The sequence below is a fragment of the Electrophorus electricus genome, chromosome 9 (assembly GCF_013358815.1).
Source record: "Electrophorus electricus isolate fEleEle1 chromosome 9, fEleEle1.pri, whole genome shotgun sequence".
In the NCBI taxonomy this organism is placed as follows: domain Eukaryota; kingdom Metazoa; phylum Chordata; class Actinopteri; order Gymnotiformes; family Gymnotidae; genus Electrophorus; species Electrophorus electricus.
Window position 1 is genome coordinate 13,242,030 of NC_049543.1, and position 25,344 is coordinate 13,267,373.

At 37.3% G+C, this 25,344-nt stretch overlaps 1 protein-coding gene and 14 non-coding genes across 20 annotated transcripts in view; all 15 read left to right on the forward strand.

Annotated features, from left to right (window-relative positions):
- The window catches only part of micu3a (mitochondrial calcium uptake family, member 3a), a 19,876-nt gene extending 15,800 nt beyond the window's left edge, over positions 1-4,076 (forward strand). For 5 of the 6 annotated variants that reach the window (XM_035530235.1, XM_035530236.1, XM_035530237.1 and 2 more), the window contains 4 exons: positions 1,202-1,310; positions 1,460-1,617; positions 2,316-2,380; positions 2,565-4,076. In XM_035530235.1, coding sequence (XP_035386128.1) covers positions 1,202-1,310; positions 1,460-1,617; positions 2,316-2,380; positions 2,565-2,571 — 339 coding nt within the window. In that variant the 3' untranslated portion in view covers positions 2,572-4,076. Of the gene's footprint in view, positions 1-1,201; positions 1,311-1,459; positions 1,618-2,315; positions 2,385-2,564 lie in introns of those variants that run through there. The other variant, XM_035530238.1, reaches the window with a different exon arrangement.
- A 736-nt stretch (positions 4,077-4,812) lies between these two features.
- Positions 4,813-5,028, forward strand: LOC118242053. Its single transcript, XR_004776541.1, has one exon. It is a non-coding gene; the product is annotated as a small nucleolar RNA U3 (small nucleolar RNA).
- Positions 5,029-6,293: 1,265 nt separating this feature from the next.
- Positions 6,294-6,509, forward strand: LOC118242056. The gene has a single exon (XR_004776544.1). It is a non-coding gene; the product is annotated as a small nucleolar RNA U3 (small nucleolar RNA).
- Positions 6,510-7,778: 1,269 nt separating this feature from the next.
- Positions 7,779-7,994, forward strand: LOC118242057. The gene has a single exon (XR_004776545.1). It is a non-coding gene; the product is annotated as a small nucleolar RNA U3 (small nucleolar RNA).
- Positions 7,995-9,267: 1,273 nt separating this feature from the next.
- Positions 9,268-9,483, forward strand: LOC118242058. The gene has a single exon (XR_004776546.1). It is a non-coding gene; the product is annotated as a small nucleolar RNA U3 (small nucleolar RNA).
- Positions 9,484-10,740: 1,257 nt separating this feature from the next.
- Positions 10,741-10,956, forward strand: LOC118242043. The gene has a single exon (XR_004776531.1). It is a non-coding gene; the product is annotated as a small nucleolar RNA U3 (small nucleolar RNA).
- Positions 10,957-12,235: 1,279 nt separating this feature from the next.
- LOC118242044 lies at positions 12,236-12,451 on the forward strand. The gene has a single exon (XR_004776532.1). It is a non-coding gene; the product is annotated as a small nucleolar RNA U3 (small nucleolar RNA).
- Positions 12,452-13,713: 1,262 nt separating this feature from the next.
- On the forward strand, positions 13,714-13,929 carry LOC118242045. Its single transcript, XR_004776533.1, has one exon. It is a non-coding gene; the product is annotated as a small nucleolar RNA U3 (small nucleolar RNA).
- A 1,283-nt stretch (positions 13,930-15,212) lies between these two features.
- Positions 15,213-15,428, forward strand: LOC118242046. Its single transcript, XR_004776534.1, has one exon. It is a non-coding gene; the product is annotated as a small nucleolar RNA U3 (small nucleolar RNA).
- Positions 15,429-16,686: 1,258 nt separating this feature from the next.
- Positions 16,687-16,902, forward strand: LOC118242047. Its single transcript, XR_004776535.1, has one exon. It is a non-coding gene; the product is annotated as a small nucleolar RNA U3 (small nucleolar RNA).
- A 1,297-nt stretch (positions 16,903-18,199) lies between these two features.
- Positions 18,200-18,415, forward strand: LOC118242048. The gene has a single exon (XR_004776536.1). It is a non-coding gene; the product is annotated as a small nucleolar RNA U3 (small nucleolar RNA).
- Positions 18,416-19,666: 1,251 nt separating this feature from the next.
- On the forward strand, positions 19,667-19,882 carry LOC118242049. Its single transcript, XR_004776537.1, has one exon. It is a non-coding gene; the product is annotated as a small nucleolar RNA U3 (small nucleolar RNA).
- Positions 19,883-21,113: 1,231 nt separating this feature from the next.
- LOC118242050 lies at positions 21,114-21,329 on the forward strand. The gene has a single exon (XR_004776538.1). It is a non-coding gene; the product is annotated as a small nucleolar RNA U3 (small nucleolar RNA).
- A 1,236-nt stretch (positions 21,330-22,565) lies between these two features.
- On the forward strand, positions 22,566-22,781 carry LOC118242055. The gene has a single exon (XR_004776543.1). It is a non-coding gene; the product is annotated as a small nucleolar RNA U3 (small nucleolar RNA).
- A 1,262-nt stretch (positions 22,782-24,043) lies between these two features.
- LOC118242052 lies at positions 24,044-24,259 on the forward strand. Its single transcript, XR_004776540.1, has one exon. It is a non-coding gene; the product is annotated as a small nucleolar RNA U3 (small nucleolar RNA).
- The last annotated feature ends 1,085 nt before the right edge of the window (positions 24,260-25,344 follow it).

Here is a 25,344-nt window from a genome sequence, read left to right on the forward strand (position 1 = left end):
TGATCAAGCAAAATGGAACTGCCCTTAAACATAAGACCGGAATCACACTGAATCATACTGAATCATACTGAATCATACCGATTCACACTGAATCACACAGAATTATACTGAATCACACTGAATTATACTGAATCATACTGAATCAGACTGAATTATACTGAATCACACTGAATTATACTGAATCACACTGAATTATACTTAATTACACTGAATTATACTGAATTATACTGAATCATAGAATTATACTGAATCACACTGAATTTTACTGAATCACACGGAATCACAGAATTATACTGAATCACACTGAATTATACTGAAAACATTGACTTATACTGAATTATACTGAATCACACTAAATTATACTGAATCACACATGTTCTAATGAACAGAAGCAGCACTGTGTAGTTTGGTGTTCCCACTAACTCAATACATCCATCTCTGAGTGGACATCTCTGATGCAGGGGATATCTCTAACACAGTGGACATCTCTGACACAGTGGACATCTCTGATGTAGGGCACATCTCTGAACAATGACCATTTTTAAAGGATCCCTGCAGCCAAATTTCAGTGCGACCGCAATGGGAAAGTTCTACCAGAGGGCTTCAGTCCTCTCAACTACAGGGGCTGACTGGCTGCCACACTAAATCCCCTAGATACTGACCTGAGATCAGCTCAAAGTCCCTGAAAGCCAGCAAGCCATGGCCACACCGTAATTAGCAGACCTGATTCAAATCGCCTGGCTCTCATTTAGATGTGGCAAAGAATAACTGCTGATGGGCCATTAGCAGTTTAGAGTCTTTGTAATTGCTACCACAGTAACCATATTTGCCCTGTAGGTCGCAGTGTGTGGCTGGGCAGAGAGTTTCCCCGCCCCCAGAACACGTCCTGCCGGCACCAGGTCAGAGGTCAAGGCGCTAGGCGGCTTATATCTATGAAATCACGTCTTGTGCTGTTCTCACATTGGCGTGGTTGGCTTCGCTTACCGATGACGTGAGATTTCCACCGACAGTGTCTGGGAGCTGCGATGGGTCGCACTGGATGGTGTGGACTCACAGAAATGTTTCAGACCCTTCCAGAACGAGTGTCCCACATCATCCGGGCCAGGTGCCCTCGCCTGGAGCTGATGCGCGTGTGAGGCGTGTGAGGGTGTGTGTGTTGAGTGTGTTGCCACTGGTGCTCAGAGCTGCTGGTCTCCTGCAGGGCATCACGTTTGAGGAGTTCCGGTCTTTCTTCCAGTTCCTAAACAACCTGGAGGACTTCACCATCGCCATGCAGATGTACAACTTCGCCAGTCGATCCATTGGGCAAGGTGGGTACCGCGCGGCCAAGAATGAACCAAACATGCCAGTGTAAACACACACACACACACACGCACGTAAAACAAGGAAAAATGAACAGGAACATTCAGGGCAGTTATGCAACTGTCTGTGTGTGTGTGTGTGTGTGTGTGTGTTTCAGATGAGTTTGCGAGAGCGGTGTACGTGGCGACCGGCCTGAAGCTTACGCGACACCTGGTCAACACCATCTTTAAGATCTTCGACGTGGACCACGATGACCAGCTCAGCTACAAAGAGTTCATCGGTATCATGAAAGATAGACTGCACCGAGGAGTGAGGGTGAGAGAGAATAAGAGAGTTCCCATCAACAGAAGAGTGAACATGTTTATTTGGCTTTTTATAATCTGAGAGACAAGAACAAATCCCATGATGGTCAAATCCCAGTGGTCTGGGACCACTGGAGCTATGGCCACACTGCCCTCTAGTGGTAGCTAATCAATATTTATTTAGCGGGCTAATGCAAGCGTTCGATCCAGTGTAGCTGGAATTTGTTAGTCTACAGTTTCTATAGTTTTCATGTTTAATATGTAATACCAGAACGCATTTGTGCTTTCACATTTTAAAAGTCACTTTTCTGCACTAATTCCGTATGCTGCTCGCGAGATGTGTGCGGATTCCACTCGCTAACACCGGCGTGAACTTCAGCACGGCCTCTACCTCTGCTTAACACGGCTGGGCTGCTCAAATGATATTAGCCTGCCTTCTCATTCACCTTCTTTGACCTTCACTCCAACTGTCTCCCTCTCTCTTCTCCACGGTCTCTCACTTTTCTCATCCCTCTCTTTCACTCTCTCCCTCCTCTGTCTCTCCCTCCATCTTTTCCTCCCTCCCTCCATCTTTCTCTCTCCCCATCTATCTTCTCCTCTCTCTCTCTTTTATCTCTCTCTCTCTCTCTCTCTCTCTCTCTTATCTCTCTCTCTCTCTCTCTCTCTCTCTTTTCTCCACCCGTGCACTGCTCTCCACCTCTCTGGCTGCAGGGCTACAAGACTGTGGAGCGTTTCACCTCCTACAAGTCGTGTCTGAAGAAGGAGCTGGCAGGCAGATAAGTAGCACCTCCACCTCCTCCTCCACCCCACCTCCTCCACCCATTCTAACTCCTAACCACCCCCTCCCACACCATCACACGCAATCTGGCAACCTTGTGTACGTGAACGAAACAGAGCGGGTAACGGTGGGATACGTGCTGCGTCGCTCCCGGCGACGGTTAACACCCCTCTCTCCTGCACCAGGTGAGCGGAAGGCGGGGCCGCTGCTTCCTCTCCTGTGTGCGCTCGGAGGCCGGGGGGCACATGCGCCAGCTCTGGAAGCGCTTTCGGGAGAAGGTGTAAGCGCTCGAGCCCTCTCACCTTCATCGACATCCTCATCGCCGTCATCTGGCGGGGGGAAGCAGCCGGGCCTTCCTCTCCCTGCCACGGTGGGGCCTCCGGCTCCCGCTCTGGACTGTCACGCCGGAATTCCGCATGGCTCGGAACTACAGCGCTGTGCCGTGGGCATGCAGTCCCTCTGAACAACACAGGCCCATTTCCATAACAACGCACGGCAAAACGGGCTTCCGGCATGACAAACCAGCACTGATCCCTCCTCTGCGTCTACGCTCACAGTTAAGCTCTTGTTCTCTGGGACACGGCGGGTCTCCGCGCTGTCACGCAACGAAGGACCCCCTGTCCTGTTCTTGTCTTCATTGGACAAAGGAATTCTGACATAGTCCCATGTCCAAGCTTTGGACTTTGCTGATGTTAATATATTCGGATATAACTTCAAACAAATGCCATTTTTAAGGGTAATCATGTTCAATTAACGCTATTTGATTTGTTAGCTGTGGTGATGTGTTATGCATAATGTTAATACATGTATTTTAAAGCAGATTTATCAAACAGCCGTGGAATTGCATGCCTTGTCACGCACACGTGTAGCACGAAATAAGATGACAGGGTAGCTCGAGACTCCCAGACCCAACAAGCAGAGCACAGAGCAAACCTGAGATGGTGGACCACACCTTCAACCCGAAGGCTTCTCCAGACCCCCTGCCTCCACAGATAGGCCCCACCTTCCTTGTGCAGTATATGCGTAGACAAGCAAAAACGCCCCTTACACAGATTAGTGTGTGTGTGGAGCTTTGGGATTGAGTACTTGTTCCCGGCACCAACAGCAAAAAAAGAAACCCATACAAACGGGACAACAGTAGCATCAGTGGACCAGTTACACAGAACACAAAGTTAATGGGGAATAACACTGAGAAAACACTGGTAACCCTGCACAAACGTGCTGGTGAATGTCAGGGGTTATCATGTGTTTATGGGCCATAATAAGTGCATTAACATTATGTGCTCCACACTCAAAGGGTTTGCTCAAATGCATTAAGATTATGTGCTCTACACTCAAAGGGTTTGCTCAAATGCATTAAGATTATCTGATCCACACTCAAAGGGTTTGCTCAAATGCATATCCAGTCTTTGGGCTACACGTGCAGTCCTCTGTTAACCTCCAAAGAACGGAAGTATGTGTGTGTGTGTGTGTTTGTTTGCTTTCTCTCTCTCTCTCTCTCTCTCTCTCTCTCTCTCTCTCTCTCGCATGAAGGTCACAAATCAATGAAACCTTTCCAATAAACACAGAATGTCTCTATACCGGTCCCCATTGTCAACAATATCTATGCATGACTTCCGTTACGAGATGCGATGCGTTACGAGGTGACATACTGCGAAACTTGCTCATATGTAATAAATGAGAGTATGAAAGCATTTCTTCTCGCATACAGACGTTTCTTACTGCACTCTTATAAAACGCCTCACCACGGGCGACCTGGTATTTAAAGCTTTATTGATGCTAGACATGCAGCAGCGGGACAAGCTGCGTCCTCCCACGGGACGTAGCAAATGCATATGCTAAGAAATGTTTACCCGCGGTCCAAATCGTAGCTACGAGAAACCGCGTTTGCTGGGTAAAAATAACGATATAACTTTATACACCAAAGCCGTGTGGAGGACCCTAACAGCATTTTTGTCGAGTTTGCTTGTCGGGGGTCATGCTACTCATATGAACCCAGGAAGTTCTAAATAAGAATGTATTATATATAGAAAATCCTCCACTGATAAACCTACGAGCGCTGTAAATACTTCCATACAAAACGTTTAAACGCGTCCAGTAGTAGTTGATATTATTTACATTTCTGGCATAATTCGAAGAGAGCGGAAGAACTCAACAACACGTAGGTTTTGAGTCACCGACGAAGCTCTTACAGCGATTGGCTTAAACGACACCGTGACGTATGAAAAAAAGATGTGGGATTGTGGGTAAAAAGGTTACGATAAATAAATGTTAATGTAAAACTGTAAAATTGCGGTATTCAAGCAAATCTTTGAATGGTCTGTATTGGTATGAGAAAGAAATCAGCGGTTACGATGTGTGATTCGGTTTACCATCTGAGTGAAACGTGGTAACAGGATTAAAGGTACATGTTAGGGTAGAGGAGAAGTTAAGACTATACTTTCAGGGATCATTTCTATAGTTTCTAACTGTGAAATGTGATTCGAAAGTGTTTTGTCTCCCTAACCACGATGATGAGTTGAGATGTTTTCTTCTGAGCGTGAATCGGGCGGAGAGTAATGATTTATCATCATACGCTCTCTGTCATTGATGAACGTTCCTGCTGTGTTTCACAGTGCTGGAGGAAGAGAACATGTACAGAGTGGTTAGTTCTCTCTGGTCAAAAGCAATAATAATGTGAATCTTTGTTGCTTTTATGTAAATATACGTTTCAACGTTCTTAAGTGAACATGCTCTTTGTTTTGCTTCTCTATTAATTGGACGATGCATTCTACACTGTGATGTAGGTTTTCACCTGTAGGTGCGACTTCAAAGCTCTGACGCGCTGATTTCTAGTTGTGGGAACGAGTGTTCATACTGGCTAGTTTTTTTTACTGTTTAACATCATCCGTATTCTTCCTCATTTATTTTTACTTTATAGTTAAAAACTATCCACTAGGGGGAGCTAGTGCATCCTCTGCAACATACTTTTCACACATATGATAACATTCCAGAGTCTATCTATCTATCTATCTATCTATCTATCTATATATATATATATATATATATATTATTATTATTATTATTATTATTATTGTTGTTGTTGTTGTTGTTGTTATATTTATTTATTTATTTATTTATTTTCATGTTATGTATGCACCTTATGATGTACTTGTGTAACTTTGCTTTCACTCTGTGCATATTTTATTGCGTTAAATTTTCATTAAGACATGCATTTCCAAATATGTCCTGCACAGTATTGCAACTAAATAATCTAAAATAAATCTCCAAAATGCAACAATGAATACTTATTTCTAACAAGAAATACTTCAAGATTTGGAGAATGGTGCCGTTATGACCCAGTCTACATTCACACCTGACAGAGATCGTATGACGGTCCGCGCGATTCACACTCGGAGGAAAAGCATCGCAGCTCACAGCTCGCTCGTCACTGTGGCTGGAAACACTCAAACATGACGTTCCAAACTGGAAACCGTGCTGTTTGTATAAGGCACACTTAAATATATCTCAAAATTTGACAGATTCTCAAATAATACTTTTGAGTGATTAGAGTCTAATTCTGACAGTTATGTGTTACGAGGTAGGATGAGTTATAAACACTAACCAAATTAAAATACGAACACATCTGGAAATTCAAAAAAAGAAAGAAAAGAAAAGAAAATACTTAAGCAAGCATAGTTAAATGTCACCAGTGATTGTCAATACAGAATCATTACAAGCAAAACTGGTTTGGATTATATACTTTAATAAGCATGACACCAGGCGATAAACTTGCGGTATTCAAGCAAATCTTTGAATTGTCTGTATTGGTATGAGAAAGAAATCAGCGGTTACGATGTGTGATTCGGTTTACCATCTGAGTGAAACGTGGTAACAGGATTAAAGGTACATGTTAGGGTAGAGGAGAGGTTAAGACTATACTTTCAGGGATCATTTCTATAGTTTCTAACTGTGAAATGTGATTCGAAAGTGTTTTGTCTCCCTAACCACGATGATGAGCTGAGATGTTTTCTTCTGAGCGTGAATCGGGCGGAGAGTAATGATTTATCATCATACGCTCTCTGTCATTGATGAACGTTCCTGCTGTGTTTCACAGTGCTGGAGGAAGAGAACATGTACAGAGTGGTTAGTTCTCTCTGGTCAAAAGCAATAATAATGTGAATCTTTGTTACTTTTATGTAAATATACGTTTCAACGTTCTTAAGTGAACATGCTCTTTGTTTTGCTTCTCTATTAATTGGACGATGCATTCTACACTGTGATGTAGGTTTTCACCTGTAGGTGCGACTTCAAAGCTCTGACGCGCTGATTTCTAGTTGTGGGAACGAGTGTTCATACTGGCTAGTTTTTTTTACTGTTTAACATCATCCGTATTCTTCCTCATTTATTTTTACTTTATAGTTAAAAACTATCCACTAGGGGGAGCTAGTGCATCCTCTGCAACATACTTTTCACACATATGATAACATTCCAGAGTCTATCTATCTATCTATCTATCTATCTATCTATCTATATATATATATATATATATATATTATTATTATTATTATTATTATTGTTGTTGTTGTTGTTGTTGTTGTTATATTTATTTATTTATTTATTTATTTTCATGTTATGTATGCACCTTATGATGTACTTGTGTAACTTTGCTTTCACTCTGTGCATATTTTATTGCGTTAAATTTTCATTAAGACATGCATTTCCAAATATGTCCTGCACAGTATTGCAACTAAATAATCTAAAATAAATCTCCAAAATGCAACAATGAATACTTATTTCTAACAAGAAATACTTCAAGATTTGGAGAATGGTGCCGTTATGACCCAGTCTACATTCACACCTGACAGAGATCGTATGACGGTCCGCGCGATTCACACTCGGAGGAAAAGCATCGCAGCTCACAGCTCGCTCGTCACTGTGGCTGGAAACACTCAAACATGACGTTCCAAACTGGAAACCGTGCTGTTTGTATAAGGCACACTTAAATATATCTCAAAATTTGACAGATTCTCAAATAATACTTTTGAGTGATTAGAGTCTAATTCTGACAGTTATGTGTTACGAGGTAGGATGAGTTATAAACACTAACCAAATTAAAATACGAACACATCTGGAAATTCAAAAAAAGAAAGAAAAGAAAAGAAAATACTTAAGCAAGCATAGTTAAATGTCACCAGTGATTGTCAATACAGAATCATTACAAGCAAAACTGGTTTGGATTATATACTTTAATAAGCATGACACCAGGCGATAAACTTGCGGTATTCAAGCAAATCTTTGAATTGTCTGTATTGGTATGAGAAAGAAATCAGCGGTTACGATGTGTGATTCGGTTTACCATCTGAGTGAAACGTGGTAACAGGATTAAAGGTACATGTTAGGGTAGAGGAGAGGTTAAGACTATACTTTCAGGGATCATTTCTATAGTTTCTAACTGTGAAATGTGATTCGAAAGTGTTTTGTCTCCCTAACCACGATGATGAGCTGAGATGTTTTCTTCTGAGCGTGAATCGGGCGGAGAGTAATGATTTATCATCATACGCTCTCTGTCATTGATGAACGTTCCTGCTGTGTTTCACAGTGCTGGAGGAAGAGAACATGTACAGAGTGGTTAGTTCTCTCTGGTCAAAAGCAATAATAATGTGAATCTTTGTTACTTTTATGTAAATATACGTTTCAACGTTCTTAAGTGAACATGCTCTTTGTTTTGCTTCTCTATTAATTGGACGATGCATTCTACACTGTGATGTAGGTTTTCACCTGTAGGTGCGACTTCAAAGCTCTGACGCGCTGATTTCTAGTTGTGGGAACGAGTGTTCATACTGGCTAGTTTTTTTTACTGTTTAACATCATCCGTATTCTTCCTCATTTATTTTTACTTTATAGTTAAAAACTATCCACTAGGGGGAGCTAGTGCATCCTCTGCAACATACTTTTCACACATATGATAACATTCCAGAGTCTATCTATCTATCTATCTATCTATCTATCTATCTATATATATATATATATATATATATATATTATTATTATTATTATTATTATTGTTGTTGTTGTTGTTGTTGTTGTTATATTTATTTATTTATTTATTTATTTTCATGTTATGTATGCACCTTATGATGTACTTGTGTAACTTTGCTTTCACTCTGTGCATATTTTATTGCGTTAAATTTTCATTAAGACATGCATTTCCAAATATGTCCTGCACAGTATTGCAACTAAATAATCTAAAATAAATCTCCAAAATGCAACAATGAATACTTATTTCTAACAAGAAATACTTCAAGATTTGGAGAATGGTGCCGTTATGACCCAGTCTACATTCACACCTGACAGAGATCGTATGACGGTCCGCGCGATTCACACTCGGAGGAAAAGCATCGCAGCTCACAGCTCGCTCGTCACTGTGGCTGGAAACACTCAAACATGACGTTCCAAACTGGAAACCGTGCTGTTTGTATAAGGCACACTTAAATATATCTCAAAATTTGACAGATTCTCAAATAATACTTTTGAGTGATTAGAGTCTAATTCTGACAGTTATGTGTTACGAGGTAGGATGAGTTATAAACACTAACCAAATTAAAATACGAACACATCTGGAAATTCAAAAAAAGAAAGAAAAGAAAAGAAAATACTTAAGCAAGCATAGTTAAATGTCACCAGTGATTGTCAATACAGAATCATTACAAGCAAAACTGGTTTGGATTATATACTTTAATAAGCATGACACCAGGCGATAAACTTGCGGTATTCAAGCAAATCTTTGAATTGTCTGTATTGGTATGAGAAAGAAATCAGCGGTTACGATGTGTGATTCGGTTTACCATCTGAGTGAAACGTGGTAACAGGATTAAAGGTACATGTTAGGGTAGAGGAGAGGTTAAGACTATACTTTCAGGGATCATTTCTATAGTTTCTAACTGTGAAATGTGATTCGAAAGTGTTTTGTCTCCCTAACCACGATGATGAGCTGAGATGTTTTCTTCTGAGCGTGAATCGGGCGGAGAGTAATGATTTATCATCATACGCTCTCTGTCATTGATGAACGTTCCTGCTGTGTTTCACAGTGCTGGAGGAAGAGAACATGTACAGAGTGGTTAGTTCTCTCTGGTCAAAAGCAATAATAATGTGAATCTTTGTTGCTTTTATGTAAATATACGTTTCAACGTTCTTAAGTGAACATGCTCTTTCTTTTGCTTCTCTATTAATTGGACGATGCATTCTACACTGTGATGTAGGTTTTCACCTGTAGGTGCGACTTCAAAGCTCTGACGCGCTGATTTCTAGTTGTGGGAACGAGTGTTTATACTGGCTAGTTTTTTTTACTGTTTAACATCATCCGTATTCTTCCTCATTTATTTTTACTTTATAGTTAAAAACTATCCACTAGGGGGAGCTAGTGCATCCTCTGCAACATACTTTTCACACATATGATAACATTCCAGAGTCTATCTATCTATCTATCTATCTATCTATCTATATATATATATATTATTATTATTATTATTATTATTATTATTGTTGTTGTTGTTGTTGTTGTTATATTTATTTATTTATTTATTTATTTTCATGTTATGTATGCACCTTATGATGTACTTGTGTAACTTTGCTTTCACTCTGTGCATATTTTATTGCGTTAAATTTTCATTAAGACATGCATTTCCAAATATGTCCTGCACAGTATTGCAACTAAATAATCTAAAATAAATCTCCAAAATGCAACAATGAATACTTATTTCTAACAAGAAATACTTCAAGATTTGGAGAATGGTGCCGTTATGACCCAGTCTACATTCACACCTGACAGAGATCGTATGACGGTCCGCGCGATTCACACTCGGAGGAAAAGCATCGCAGCTCACAGCTCGCTCGTCACTGTGGCTGGAAACACTCAAACATGACGTTCCAAACTGGAAACCGTGCTGTTTGTATAAGGCACACTTAAATATATCTCAAAATTTGACAGATTCTCAAATAATACTTTTGAGTGATTAGAGTCTAATTCTGACAGTTATGTGTTACGAGGTAGGATGAGTTATAAACACTAACCAAATTAAAATACGAACACATCTGGAAATTCAAAAAAGAAAGAAAAGAAAAGAAAATACTTAAGCAAGCATAGTTAAATGTCACCAGTGATTGTCAATACAGAATCATTACAAGCAAAACTGGTTTGGATTATATACTTTAATAAGCATGACACCAGGCGATAAACTTGCGGTATTCAAGCAAATCTTTGAATTGTCTGTATTGGTATGAGAAAGAAATCAGCGGTTACGATGTGTGATTCGGTTTACCATCTGAGTGAAACGTGGTAACAGGATTAAAGGTACATGTTAGGGTAGAGGAGAGGTTAAGACTATACTTTCAGGGATCATTTCTATAGTTTCTAACTGTGAAATGTGATTCGAAAGTGTTTTGTCTCCCTAACCACGATGATGAGCTGAGATGTTTTCTTCTGAGCGTGAATCGGGCGGAGAGTAATGATTTATCATCATACGCTCTCTGTCATTGATGAACGTTCCTGCTGTGTTTCACAGTGCTGGAGGAAGAGAACATGTACAGAGTGGTTAGTTCTCTCTGGTCAAAAGCAATAATAATGTGAATCTTTGTTGCTTTTATGTAAATATACGTTTCAACGTTCTTAAGTGAACATGCTCTTTGTTTTGCTTCTCTATTAATTGGACGATGCATTCTACACTGTGATGTAGGTTTTCACCTGTAGGTGCGACTTCAAAGCTCTGACGCGCTGATTTCTAGTTGTGGGAACGAGTGTTTATACTGGCTAGTTTTTTTTACTGTTTAACATCATCCGTATTCTTCCTCATTTATTTTTACTTTATAGTTAAAAACTATCCACTAGGGGGAGCTAGTGCATCCTCTGCAACATACTTTTCACACATATGATAACATTCCAGAGTCTATCTATCTATCTATCTATCTATCTATATATATATATATATATATATATATATATATATATATATATATATATTATTATTATTATTATTATTATTGTTGTTGTTGTTGTTGTTATATTTATTTATTTATTTATTTATTTTCATGTTATGTATGCACCTTATGATGTACTTGTGTAACTTTGCTTTCACTCTGTGCATATTTTATTGCGTTAAATTTTCATTAAGACATGCATTTCCAAATATGTCCTGCACAGTATTGCAACTAAATAATCTAAAATAAATCTCCAAAATGCAACAATGAATACTTATTTCTAACAAGAAATACTTCAAGATTTGGAGAATGGTGCCGTTATGACCCAGTCTACATTCACACCTGACAGAGATCGTATGACGGTCCGCGCGATTCACACTCGGAGGAAAAGCATCGCAGCTCACAGCTCGCTCGTCACTGTGGCTGGAAACACTCAAACATGACGTTCCAAACTGGAAACCGTGCTGTTTGTATAAGGCACACTTAAATATATCTCAAAATTTGACAGATTCTCAAATAATACTTTTGAGTGATTAGAGTCTAATTCTGACAGTTATGTGTTACGAGGTAGGATGAGTTATAAACACTAACCAAATTAAAATACGAACACATCTGGAAATTCAAAAAAAGAAAGAAAAGAAAAGAAAATACTTAAGCAAGCATAGTTAAATGTCACCAGTGATTGTCAATACAGAATCATTACAAGCAAAACTGGTTTGGATTATATACTTTAATAAGCATGACACCAGGCGATAAACTTGCGGTATTCAAGCAAATCTTTGAATTGTCTGTATTGGTATGAGAAAGAAATCAGCGGTTACGATGTGTGATTCGGTTTACCATCTGAGTGAAACGTGGTAACAGGATTAAAGGTACATGTTAGGGTAGAGGAGAGGTTAAGACTATACTTTCAGGGATCATTTCTATAGTTTCTAACTGTGAAATGTGATTCGAAAGTGTTTTGTCTCCCTAACCACGATGATGAGCTGAGATGTTTTCTTCTGAGCGTGAATCGGGCGGAGAGTAATGATTTATCATCATACGCTCTCTGTCATTGATGAACGTTCCTGCTGTGTTTCACAGTGCTGGAGGAAGAGAACATGTACAGAGTGGTTAGTTCTCTCTGGTCAAAAGCAATAATAATGTCAATCTTTGTTACTTTTATGTAAATATACGTTTCAACGTTCTTAAGTGAACATGCTCTTTGTTTTGCTTCTCTATTAATTGGACGATGCATTCTACACTGTGATGTAGGTTTTCACCTGTAGGTGCGACTTCAAAGCTCTGACGCGCTGATTTCTAGTTGTGGGAACGAGTGTTCATACTGGCTAGTTTTTTTTACTGTTTAACATCATCCGTATTCTTCCTCATTTATTTTTACTTTATAGTTAAAAACTATCCACTAGGGGGAGCTAGTGCATCCTCTGCAACATACTTTTCACACATATGATAACATTCCAGAGTCTATCTATCTATCTATCTATCTATATATATATATATATATATATATATTATTATTATTATTATTATTATTGTTGTTGTTGTTGTTGTTGTTGTTGTTATATTTATTTATTTATTTATTTATTTTCATGTTATGTATGCACCTTATGATGTACTTGTGTAACTTTGCTTTCACTCTGTGCATATTTTATTGCGTTAAATTTTCATTAAGACATGCATTTCCAAATATGTCCTGCACAGTATTGCAACTAAATAATCTAAAATAAATCTCCAAAATGCAACAATGAATACTTATTTCTAACAAGAAATACTTCAAGATTTGGAGAATGGTGCCGTTATGACCCAGTCTACATTCACACCTGACAGAGATCGTATGACGGTCCGCGCGATTCACACTCGGAGGAAAAGCATCGCAGCTCACAGCTCGCTCGTCACTGTGGCTGGAAACACTCAAACATGACGTTCCAAACTGGAAACCGTGCTGTTTGTATAAGGCACACTTAAATATATCTCAAAATTTGACAGATTCTCAAATAATACTTTTGAGTGATTAGAGTCTAATTCTGACAGTTATGTGTTACGAGGTAGGATGAGTTATAAACACTAACCAAATTAAAATACGAACACATCTGGAAATTCAAAAAAAGAAAGAAAAGAAAAGAAAATACTTAAGCAAGCATAGTTAAATGTCACCAGTGATTGTCAATACAGAATCATTACAAGCAAAACTGGTTTGGATTATATACTTTAATAAGCATGACACCAGGCGATAAACTTGCGGTATTCAAGCAAATCTTTGAATTGTCTGTATTGGTATGAGAAAGAAATCAGCGGTTACGATGTGTGATTCGGTTTACCATCTGAGTGAAACGTGGTAACAGGATTAAAGGTACATGTTAGGGTAGAGGAGAGGTTAAGACTATACTTTCAGGGATCATTTCTATAGTTTCTAACTGTGAAATGTGATTCGAAAGTGTTTTGTCTCCCTAACCACGATGATGAGCTGAGATGTTTTCTTCTGAGCGTGAATCGGGCGGAGAGTAATGATTTATCATCATACGCTCTCTGTCATTGATGAACGTTCCTGCTGTGTTTCACAGTGCTGGAGGAAGAGAACATGTACAGAGTGGTTAGTTCTCTCTGGTCAAAAGCAATAATAATGTGAATCTTTGTTGCTTTTATGTAAATATACGTTTCAACGTTCTTAAGTGAACATGCTCTTTGTTTTGCTTCTCTATTAATTGGACGATGCATTCTACACTGTGATGTAGGTTTTCACCTGTAGGTGCGACTTCAAAGCTCTGACGCGCTGATTTCTAGTTGTGGGAACGAGTGTTTATACTGGCTAGTTTTTTTTACTGTTTAACATCATCCGTATTCTTCCTCATTTATTTTTACTTTATAGTTAAAAACTATCCACTAGGGGGAGCTAGTGCATCCTCTGCAACATACTTTTCACACATATGATAACATTCCAGAGTCTATCTATCTATCTATCTATCTATCTATCTATCTATCTATCTATCTATCTATATATATATATATATATATATATATATTATTATTATTATTATTATTATTGTTGTTGTTGTTGTTGTTATATTTATTTATTTATTTATTTATTTTCATGTTATGTATGCACCTTATGATGTACTTGTGTAACTTTGCTTTCACTCTGTGCATATTTTATTGCGTTAAATTTTCATTAAGACATGCATTTCCAAATATGTCCTGCACAGTATTGCAACTAAATAATCTAAAATAAATCTCCAAAATGCAACAATGAATACTTATTTCTAACAAGAAATACTTCAAGATTTGGAGAATGGTGCCGTTATGACCCAGTCTACATTCACACCTGACAGAGATCGTATGACGGTCCGCGCGATTCACACTCGGAGGAAAAGCATCGCAGCTCACAGCTCGCTCGTCACTGTGGCTGGAAACACTCAAACATGACGTTCCAAACTGGAAACCGTGCTGTTTGTATAAGGCACACTTAAATATATCTCAAAATTTGACAGATTCTCAAATAATACTTTTGAGTGATTAGAGTCTAATTCTGACAGTTATGTGTTACGAGGTAGGATGAGTTATAAACACTAACCAAATTAAAATACGAACACATCTGGAAATTCAAAAAAAGAAAGAAAAGAAAAGAAAATACTTAAGCAAGCATAGTTAAATGTCACCAGTGATTGTCAATACAGAATCATTACAAGCAAAACTGGTTTGGATTATATACTTTAATAAGCATGACACCAGGCGATAAACTTGCGGTATTCAAGCAAATCTTTGAATTGTCTGTATTGGTATGAGAAAGAAATCAGCGGTTACGATGTGTGATTCGGTTTACCATCTGAGTGAAACGTGGTAACAGGATTAAAGGTACATGTTAGGGTAGAGGAGAGGTTAAGACTATACTTTCAGGGATCATTTCTATAGTTTCTAACTGTGAAATGTGATTCGAAAGTGTTTTGTCTCCCTAACCACGATGATGAGCTGAGATGTTTTCTTCTGAGCGTGAATCGGGCGGAGAGTAATGATTTATCATCATACGCTCTCTGTCATTGATGAACGTTCCTGCTGTGTTTCACAGTGCTGGAGGAAGAGAACATGTACAGAGTGGTTAGTTCTCTCTGGTCAAAAGCAATAATAATGTGAATCTTTGTTGCTTTTATGTAAATATACGTTTCAACGTTCTTAAGTGAACATGCTCTTTGTTTTGCTTCTCTATTAATTGGACGATGCATTCTACACTGTGATGTAGGTTTTCACCTGTAGGTGCGACTTCAAAGCTCTGACGCGCTGATTTCTAGTTGTGGGAACGAGTGTTCATACTGGCTAGTTTTTTTTACTGTTTAACATCATCCGTATTCTTCCTCATTTATTTTTACTTTATAGTTAAAAACTATCCACTAGGGGGAGCTAGTGCATCCTCTGCAACATACTTTTCACACATATGATAACATTCCAGAGTCTATCTATCTATCTATCTATCTATCTATATATATATATATATATATATATATATATTATTATTATTATTATTGTTGTTGTTGTTGTTGTTGTTATATTTATTTATTTATTTATTTATTTTCATGTTATGTATGCACCTTATGATGTACTTGTGTAACTTTGCTTTCACTCTGTGCATATTTTATTGCGTTAAATTTTCATTAAGACATGCATTTCCAAATATGTCCTGCACAGTATTGCAACTAAATAATCTAAAATAAATCTCCAAAATGCAACAATGAATACTTATTTCTAACAAGAAATACTTCAAGATTTGGAGAATGGTGCCGTTATGACCCAGTCTACATTCACACCTGACAGAGATCGTATGACGGTCCGCGCGATTCGCACTCGGAGGAAAAGCATCGCAGCTCACAGCTCGCTCGTCACTGTGGCTGGAAACACTCAAACATGACGTTCCAAACTGGAAACCGTGCTGTTTGTATAAGGCACACTTAAATATATCTCAAAATTTGACAGATTCTCAAATAATACTTTTGAGTGATTAGAGTCTAATTCTGACAGTTATGTGTTACGAGGTAGGATGAGTTATAAACACTAACCAAATTAAAATACGAACACATCTGGAAATTCAAAAAAAGAAAGAAAAGAAAAGAAAATACTTAAGCAAGCATAGTTAAATGTCACCAGTGATTGTCAATACAGAATCATTACAAGCAAAACTGGTTTGGATTATATACTTTAATAAGCATGACACCAGGCGATAAACTTGCGGTATTCAAGCAAATCTTTGAATTGTCTGTATTGGTATGAGAAAGAAATCAGCGGTTACGATGTGTGATTCGGTTTACCATCTGAGTGAAACGTGGTAACAGGATTAAAGGTACATGTTAGGGTAGAGGAGAGGTTAAGACTATACTTTCAGGGATCATTTCTATAGTTTCTAACTGTGAAATGTGATTCGAAAGTGTTTTGTCTCCCTAACCACGATGATGAGCTGAGATGTTTTCTTCTGAGCGTGAATCGGGCGGAGAGTAATGATTTATCATCATACGCTCTCTGTCATTGATGAACGTTCCTGCTGTGTTTCACAGTGCTGGAGGAAGAGAACATGTACAGAGTGGTTAGTTCTCTCTGGTCAAAAGCAATAATAATGTGAATCTTTGTTGCTTTTATGTAAATATACGTTTCAACGTTCTTAAGTGAACATGCTCTTTGTTTTGCTTCTCTATTAATTGGACGATGCATTCTACACTGTGATGTAGGTTTTCACCTGTAGGTGCGACTTCAAAGCTCTGACGCGCTGATTTCTAGTTGTGGGAACGAGTGTTCATACTGGCTAGTTTTTTTTACTGTTTAACATCATCCGTATTCTTCCTCATTTATTTTTACTTTATAGTTAAAAACTATCCACTAGGGGGAGCTAGTGCATCCTCTGCAACATACTTTTCACACATATGATAACATTCCAGAGTCTATCTATCTATCTATCTATCTATCTATCTATATATATATATATATATATATATATATATATATATATATATATATATATATATATATATATTATTATTATTATTATTATTGTTGTTGTTGTTGTTGTTGTTATATTTATTTATTTATTTATTTATTTTCATGTTATGTATGCACCTTATGATGTACTTGTGTAACTTTGCTTTCACTCTGTGCATATTTTATTGCGTTAAATTTTCATTAAGACATGCATTTCCAAATATGTCCTGCACAGTATTGCAACTAAATAATCTAAAATAAATCTCCAAAATGCAACAATGAATACTTATTTCTAACAAGAAATACTTCAAGATTTGGAGAATGGTGCCGTTATGACCCAGTCTACATTCACACCTGACAGAGATCGTATGACGGTCCGCGCGATTCACACTCGGAGGAAAAGCATCGCAGCTCACAGCTCGCTCGTCACTGTGGCTGGAAACACTCAAACATGACGTTCCAAACTGGAAACCGTGCTGTTTGTATAAGGCACACTTAAATATATCTCAAAATTTGACAGATTCTCAAATAATACTTTTGAGTGATTAGAGTCTAATTCTGACAGTTATGTGTTACGAGGTAGGATGAGTTATAAACACTAACCAAATTAAAATACGAACACATCTGGAAATTCAAAAAAAGAAAGAAAAGAAAAGAAAATACTTAAGCAAGCATAGTTAAATGTCACCAGTGATTGTCAATACAGAATCATTACAAGCAAAACTGGTTTGGATTATATACTTTAATAAGCATGACACCAGGCGATAAACTTGCGGTATTCAAGCAAATCTTTGAATTGTCTGTATTGGTATGAGAAAGAAATCAGCGGTTACGATGTGTGATTCGGTTTACCATCTGAGTGAAACGTGGTAACAGGATTAAAGGTACATGTTAGGGTAGAGGAGAGGTTAAGACTATACTTTCAGGGATCATTTCTATAGTTTCTAACTGTGAAATGTGATTCGAAAGTGTTTTGTCTCCCTAACCACGATGATGAGCTGAGATGTTTTCTTCTGAGCGTGAATCGGGCGGAGAGTAATGATTTATCATCATACGCTCTCTGTCATTGATGAACGTTCCTGCTGTGTTTCACAGTGCTGGAGGAAGAGAACATGTACAGAGTGGTTAGTTCTCTCTGGTCAAAAGCAATAATAATGTGAATCTTTGTTGCTTTTATGTAAATATACGTTTCAACGTTCTTAAGTGAACATGCTCTTTCTTTTGCTTCTCTATTAATTGGACGATGCATTCTACACTGTGATGTAGGTTTTCACCTGTAGGTGCGACTTCAAAGCTCTGACGCGCTGATTTCTAGTTGTGGGAACGAGTGTTCATACTGGCTAGTTTTTTTTACTGTTTAACATCATCCGTATTCTTCCTCATTTATTTTTACTTTATAGTTAAAAACTATCCACTAGGGGGAGCTAGTGCATCCTCTGCAACATACTTTTCACACATATGATAACATTCCAGAGTCTATCTATCTATCTATCTATCTATCTATATATATATATATTATTATTATTATTATTATTATTGTTGTTGTTGTTGTTGTTGTTGTTATATTTATTTATTTATTTATTTATTTTCATGTTATGTATGCACCTTATGATGTACTTGTGTAACTTTGCTTTCACTCTGTGCATATTTTATTGCGTTAAATTTTCATTAAGACATGCATTTCCAAATATGTCCTGCACAGTATTGCAACTAAATAATCTAAAATAAATCTCCAAAATGCAACAATGAATACTTATTTCTAACAAGAAATACTTCAAGATTTGGAGAATGGTGCCGTTATGACCCAGTCTACATTCACACCTGACAGAGATCGTATGACGGTCCGCGCGATTCGCACTCGGAGGAAAAGCATCGCAGCTCACAGCTCGCTCGTCACTGTGGCTGGAAACACTCAAACATGACGTTCCAAACTGGAAACCGTGCTGTTTGTATAAGGCACACTTAAATATATCTCAAAATTTGACAGATTCTCAAATAATACTTTTGAGTGATTAGAGTCTAATTCTGACAGTTATGTGTTACGAGGTAGGATGAGTTATAAACACTAACCAAATTAAAATACGAACACATCTGGAAATTCAAAAAAAGAAAGAAAAGAAAAGAAAATACTTAAGCAAGCATAGTTAAATGTCACCAGTGATTGTCAATACAGAATCATTACAAGCAAAACTGGTTTGGATTATATACTTTAATAAGCATGACACCAGGCGATAAACTTGCGGTATTCAAGCAAATCTTTGAATTGTCTGTATTGGTATGAGAAAGAAATCAGCGGTTACGATGTGTGATTCGGTTTACCATCTGAGTGAAACGTGGTAACAGGATTAAAGGTACATGTTAGGGTAGAGGAGAGGTTAAGACTATACTTTCAGGGATCATTTCTATAGTTTCTAACTGTGAAATGTGATTCGAAAGTGTTTTGTCTCCCTAACCACGATGATGAGCTGAGATGTTTTCTTCTGAGCGTGAATCGGGCGGAGAGTAATGATTTATCATCATACGCTCTCTGTCATTGATGAACGTTCCTGCTGTGTTTCACAGTGCTGGAGGAAGAGAACATGTACAGAGTGGTTAGTTCTCTCTGGTCAAAAGCAATATTAATGTGAATTTTTGTTACTTGTATGTAAATATACGTTCTTAAGTGAACATGCTCTTTGTTTTGCTTCTCTATTAATTGGACGTTGCATTCTACACTGTGATGTAGGTTTTCACCTGTAGGTGCGACTTCAAAGCTCTGACGCGCTGATTTCTAGTTGTGGGAACGAGTGTTCATACTGGCTAGTTTTTTTTACTGTTTAACATCATCCGTATTCTTCCTCATTTATTTTTACTTTATAGTTAAAAACTATCCAATAGGGGGAGCTAGTGCATCCTCTGCAACATACTTTTCACACATATGATAACATTCCAGAGTCTATCTATCTATCTATCTATCTATATTATTATTATTATTATTATTATTATTATTGTTGTTGTTGTTGTTGTTGTTGTTATATTTATTTATTTATTTATTTTCATGTTATGTATGCACCTTATGATGTACTTGTGTAACTTTGCTTTCACTCTGTGCATATTTTATTGCGTTAAATTTTCATTAAGACATGCATTTCCAAATATGTCCTGCACAGTATTGCAGCTAAATAATCTAAAATAAATCTCCAAAATGCAACAATGAATACTTATTTCTAACAAGAAATACTTCAAGATTTGGAGAATGGTGCCGTTATGACCCAGTCTACATTCACACCTGACAGAGATCGTATGACGGTCCGCGCGATTCACACTCGGAGGAAAAGCATCGCAGCTCACAGCTCGCTCGTCACTGTGGCTGGAAACACTCAAACATGACGTTCCAAACTGGAAACCGTGCTGTTTGTATAAGGCACACTTAAATATATCTCAAAATTTGACAGATTCTCAAATAATACTTTTGAGTGATTAGAGTCTAATTCTGACAGTTATGTGTTACGAGGTAGGATGAGTTATAAACACTAACCAAATTAAAATACGAACACATCTGGAAATTCAAAAAAAGAAAGAAAAGAAAAGAAAATACTTAAGCAAGCATAGTTAAATGTCACCAGTGATTGTCAATACAGAATCATTACAAGCAAAACTGGTTTGGATTATATACTTTAATAAGCATGACACCAGGCGATAAACTTGCGGTATTCAAGCAAATCTTTGAATTGTCTGTATTGGTATGAGAAAGAAATCAGCGGTTACGATGTGTGATTCGGTTTACCATCTGAGTGAAACGTGGTAACAGGATTAAAGGTACATGTTAGGGTAGAAGAGAGGTTAAGACTATACTTTCAGGGATCATTTCTATAGTTTCTAACTGTGAAATGTGATTCGAAAGTGTTTTGTCTCCCTAACCACGATGATGAGCTGAGATGTTTTCTTCTGAGCGTGAATCGGGCGGAGAGTAATGATTTATCATCATACGCTCTCTGTCATTGATGAACGTTCCTGCTGTGTTTCACAGTGCTGGAGGAAGAGAACATGTACAGAGTGGTTAGTTCTCTCTGGTCAAAAGCAATATTAATATGAATTTTTGTTACTTTTATGTAAATATACGTTTTTAAGTGAACATGCTCTTTGTTTTGCTTCTCTATTAATTGGACGATGCATTCTACACTGTGATGTAGGTTTTCACCTGTAGGTGCGACTTCAAAGCTCTGACGCGCTGATTTCTAGTTGTGGGAACGAGTGTTCATACTGGCTAGTTTTTTTACTGTTTAACATCATCCGTATTCTTCCTCATTTATTTTTACTTTATAGTTAAAAACTATCCACTAGGGGGAGCTAGTGCATCCTCTGCAACATACTTTTCACACATATGATAACATTCCAGAATCTATCTATCTATCTATCTATCTATCTATCTATATTATTATTATTATTATTATTATTATTATTGTTGTTGTTGTTGTTGTTATATTTATTTATTTATTTATTTATTTTCATGTTATGTATGCACCTTATGATGTACTTGTGTAACTTTGCTTTCACTCTGTGCATATTTTATTGCGTTAAATTTTCATTAAGACATGCATTTCCAAATATGTCCTGCACAGTATTGCAGCTAAATAATCTAAAATAAATCTCCAAAATGCAACAATGAATACTTATTTCTAACAAGAAATACTTCAAGATTTGGAGAATGGTGCCGTTATGACCCAGTCTACATTCACACCTGACAGAGATCGTATGACGGTCCGCGCGATTCACACTCGGAGGAAAAGCATCGCAGCTCACAGCTCGCTCGTCACTGTGGCTGGAAACACTCAAACATGACGTTCCAAACTGGAAACCGTGCTGTTTGTATAAGGCACACTTAAATATATCTCAAAATTTGACAGATTCTCAAATAATACTTTTGAGTGATTAGAGTCTAATTCTGACAGTTATGTGTTACGAGGTAGGATGAGTTATAAACACTAACCAAATTAAAATACGAACACATCTGGAAATTCAAAAAAAGAAAGAAAAGAAAAGAAAATACTTAAGCAAGCATAGTTAAATGTCACCAGTGATTGTCAATACAGAATCATTACAAGCAAAACTGGTTTGGATTATATACTTTAATAAGCATGACACCAGGCGATAAACTTGCGGTATTCAAGCAAATCTTTGAATTGTCTGTATTGGTATGAGAAAGAAATCAGCGGTTACGATGTGTGATTCGGTTTACCATCTGAGTGAAACGTGGTAACAGGATTAAAGGTACATGTTAGGGTAGAGGAGAGGATAAGACTATGCTTTCAGGGATCATTTCTATAGTTTCTAACTGTGAAATGTGATTCGAAAGTGTTTTGTCTCCCTAACCACGATGATGAGCTGAGATGTTTTCTTCTGAGCGTGAATCGGGCGGAGAGTAATGATTTATCATCATACGCTCTCTGTCATTGATGAACGTTCCTGCTGTGTTTCACAGTGCTGGAGGAAGAGAACATGTACAGAGTGGTTAGTTCTCTCTGGTCAAAAGCAATATTAATGTGAATCTTTGTTACTTTTATGCAAACATACGTTTCAACGTTCTTAAGTGAACATGCTCTTTGTTTTGCTTCTCTATTAATTGGACGTTGCATTCTACACTGTGATGTAGGTTTTCACCTGTAGGTGCGACTTCAAAGCTCTGACGCGCTGATTTCTAGTTGTGGGAACGAGTGTTCATACTGGCTAGTTTTTTTTACTGTTTAACATCATCCGTATTCTTCCTCATTTATTTTTACTTTATAGTTAAAAACTATCCACTAGGGGGAGCTAGTGCATCCTCTGCAACATACTTTTCACACATATGATAACATTCCAGAGTCTATCTATCTATCTATCTATCTATCTATCTATCTATCTATATTATTATTATTATTATTATTATTATTATTATTATTGTTGTTGTTGTTGTTGTTGTTATATTTATTTATTTATTTATTTATTTTCATGTTATGTATGCACCTTATGATGTACTTGTGTAACTTTGCTTTCACTCTGTGCATATTTTATTGCGTTAAATTTTCATTAAGACATGCATTTCCAAATATGTCCTGCACAGTATTGCAACTGAATAATCTAAAATAAATCTCCAAAATGCAACAATGAATACTTATTTCTAACAAGAAATACTTCAAGATTTGGAGAATGGTGCCGTTATGACCCAGTCTACATTCACACCTGACAGAGATCGTATGACGGTCCGCGCGATTCACACTCGGAGGAAAAGCATCGCAGCTCACAGCTCGCTCGTCACTGTGGCTGGAAACACTCAAACATGACGTTCCAAACTGGAAACCGTGCTGTTTGTATAAGGCACACTTAAATATATCTCAAAATTTGACAGATTCTCAAATAATACTTTTGAGTGATTAGAGTCTAATTCTGACAGTTATGTGTTACGAGGTAGGATGAGTTATAAACACTAACCAAATTAAAATACGAACACATCTGGAAATTCAAAAAAAGAAAGAAAAGAAAAGAAAATACTTAAGCAAGCATAGTTAAATGTCACCAGTGATTGTCAATACAGAATCATTACAAGCAAAACTGGTTTGGATTATATACTTTAATAAGCATGACACCAGGCGATAAACTTGCGGTATTCAAGCAAATCTTTGAATTGTCTGTATTGGTATGAGAAAGAAATCAGCGGTTACGATGTGTGATTCGGTTTACCATCTGAGTGAAACGTGGTAACAGGATTAAAGGTACATGTTAGGGTAGAGGAGAGGTTAAGACTATACTTTCAGGAATCATTTCTATAGTTTCTAACTGTGAAATGTGATTCGAAAGTGTTTTGTCTCCCTAACCACGATGATGAGCTGAGATGTTTTCTTCTGAGCGTGAATCGGGCGGAGAGTAATGATTTATCATCATACGCTCTCTGTTATTGATGAACGTTCCTGCTGTGTTTCACAGTGCTGGAGGAAGAGAACATGTACAGAGTGGTTAGTTCTCTCTGGTCAAAAGCAATATTAATGTGAATCTTTGTTACTTTCATGTAAATATACGTTTCAACGTTCTTAAGTGAACATGCTCTTTGTTTTGCTTCTCTATTAATTGGACGTTGCATTCTAAACTGTGATGTAGGTTTTCACCTGTAGGTGCGACTTCAAAGCTCTGACGCGCTGATTTCTAGTTGTGGGAACGAGTGTTCATACTGGCTAGTTTTTTTTACTGTTTAACATCATCCGTATTCTTCCTCATTTATTTTCACTTTATAGTTAAAAACTATCCACTAGGGGGAGCTAGTGCATCCTCTGCAACATACTTTTCACACATATGATAACATTCCAGAGTCTATCTATCTATCTATCTATCTATCTATATATTATTATTATTATTATTATTATTATTATTGTTGTTGTTATATTTATTTATTTATTTTCATGTTATGTATGCACCTTATGATGTACTTGTGTAACTTTGCTTTCACTCTGTGCATATTTTATTGCGTTAAATTTTCATTAAGACATGCATTTCCAAATATGTCCTGCACAGTATTGCAACTAAATAATCTAAAATAAATCTCCAAAATGCAACAATGAATACTTATTTCTAACAAGAAATACTTCAAGATTTGGAGAATGGTGCCGTTATGACCCAGTCTACATTCACACCTGACAGAGATCGTATGACGGTCCGCGCGATTCACACTCGGAGGAAAAGCATCGCAGCTCACAGCTCGCTCGTCACTGTGGCTGGAAACACTCAAACATGACGTTCCAAACTGGAAACCGTGCTGTTTGTATAAGGCACACTTAAATATATCTCAAAATTTGACAGATTCTCAAATAATACTTTTGAGTGATTAGAGTCTAATTCTGACAGTTATGTGTTACGAGGTAGGATGAGTTATAAACACTAACCAAATTAAAATACGAACACATCTGGAAATTCAAAAAAGAAAGAAAAGAAAAGAAAATACTTAAGCAAGCATAGTTAAATGTCACCAGTGATTGTCAATACAGAATCATTACAAGCAAAACTGGTTTGGATTATATACTTTAATAAGCAAGACACCAGGCGATAAAC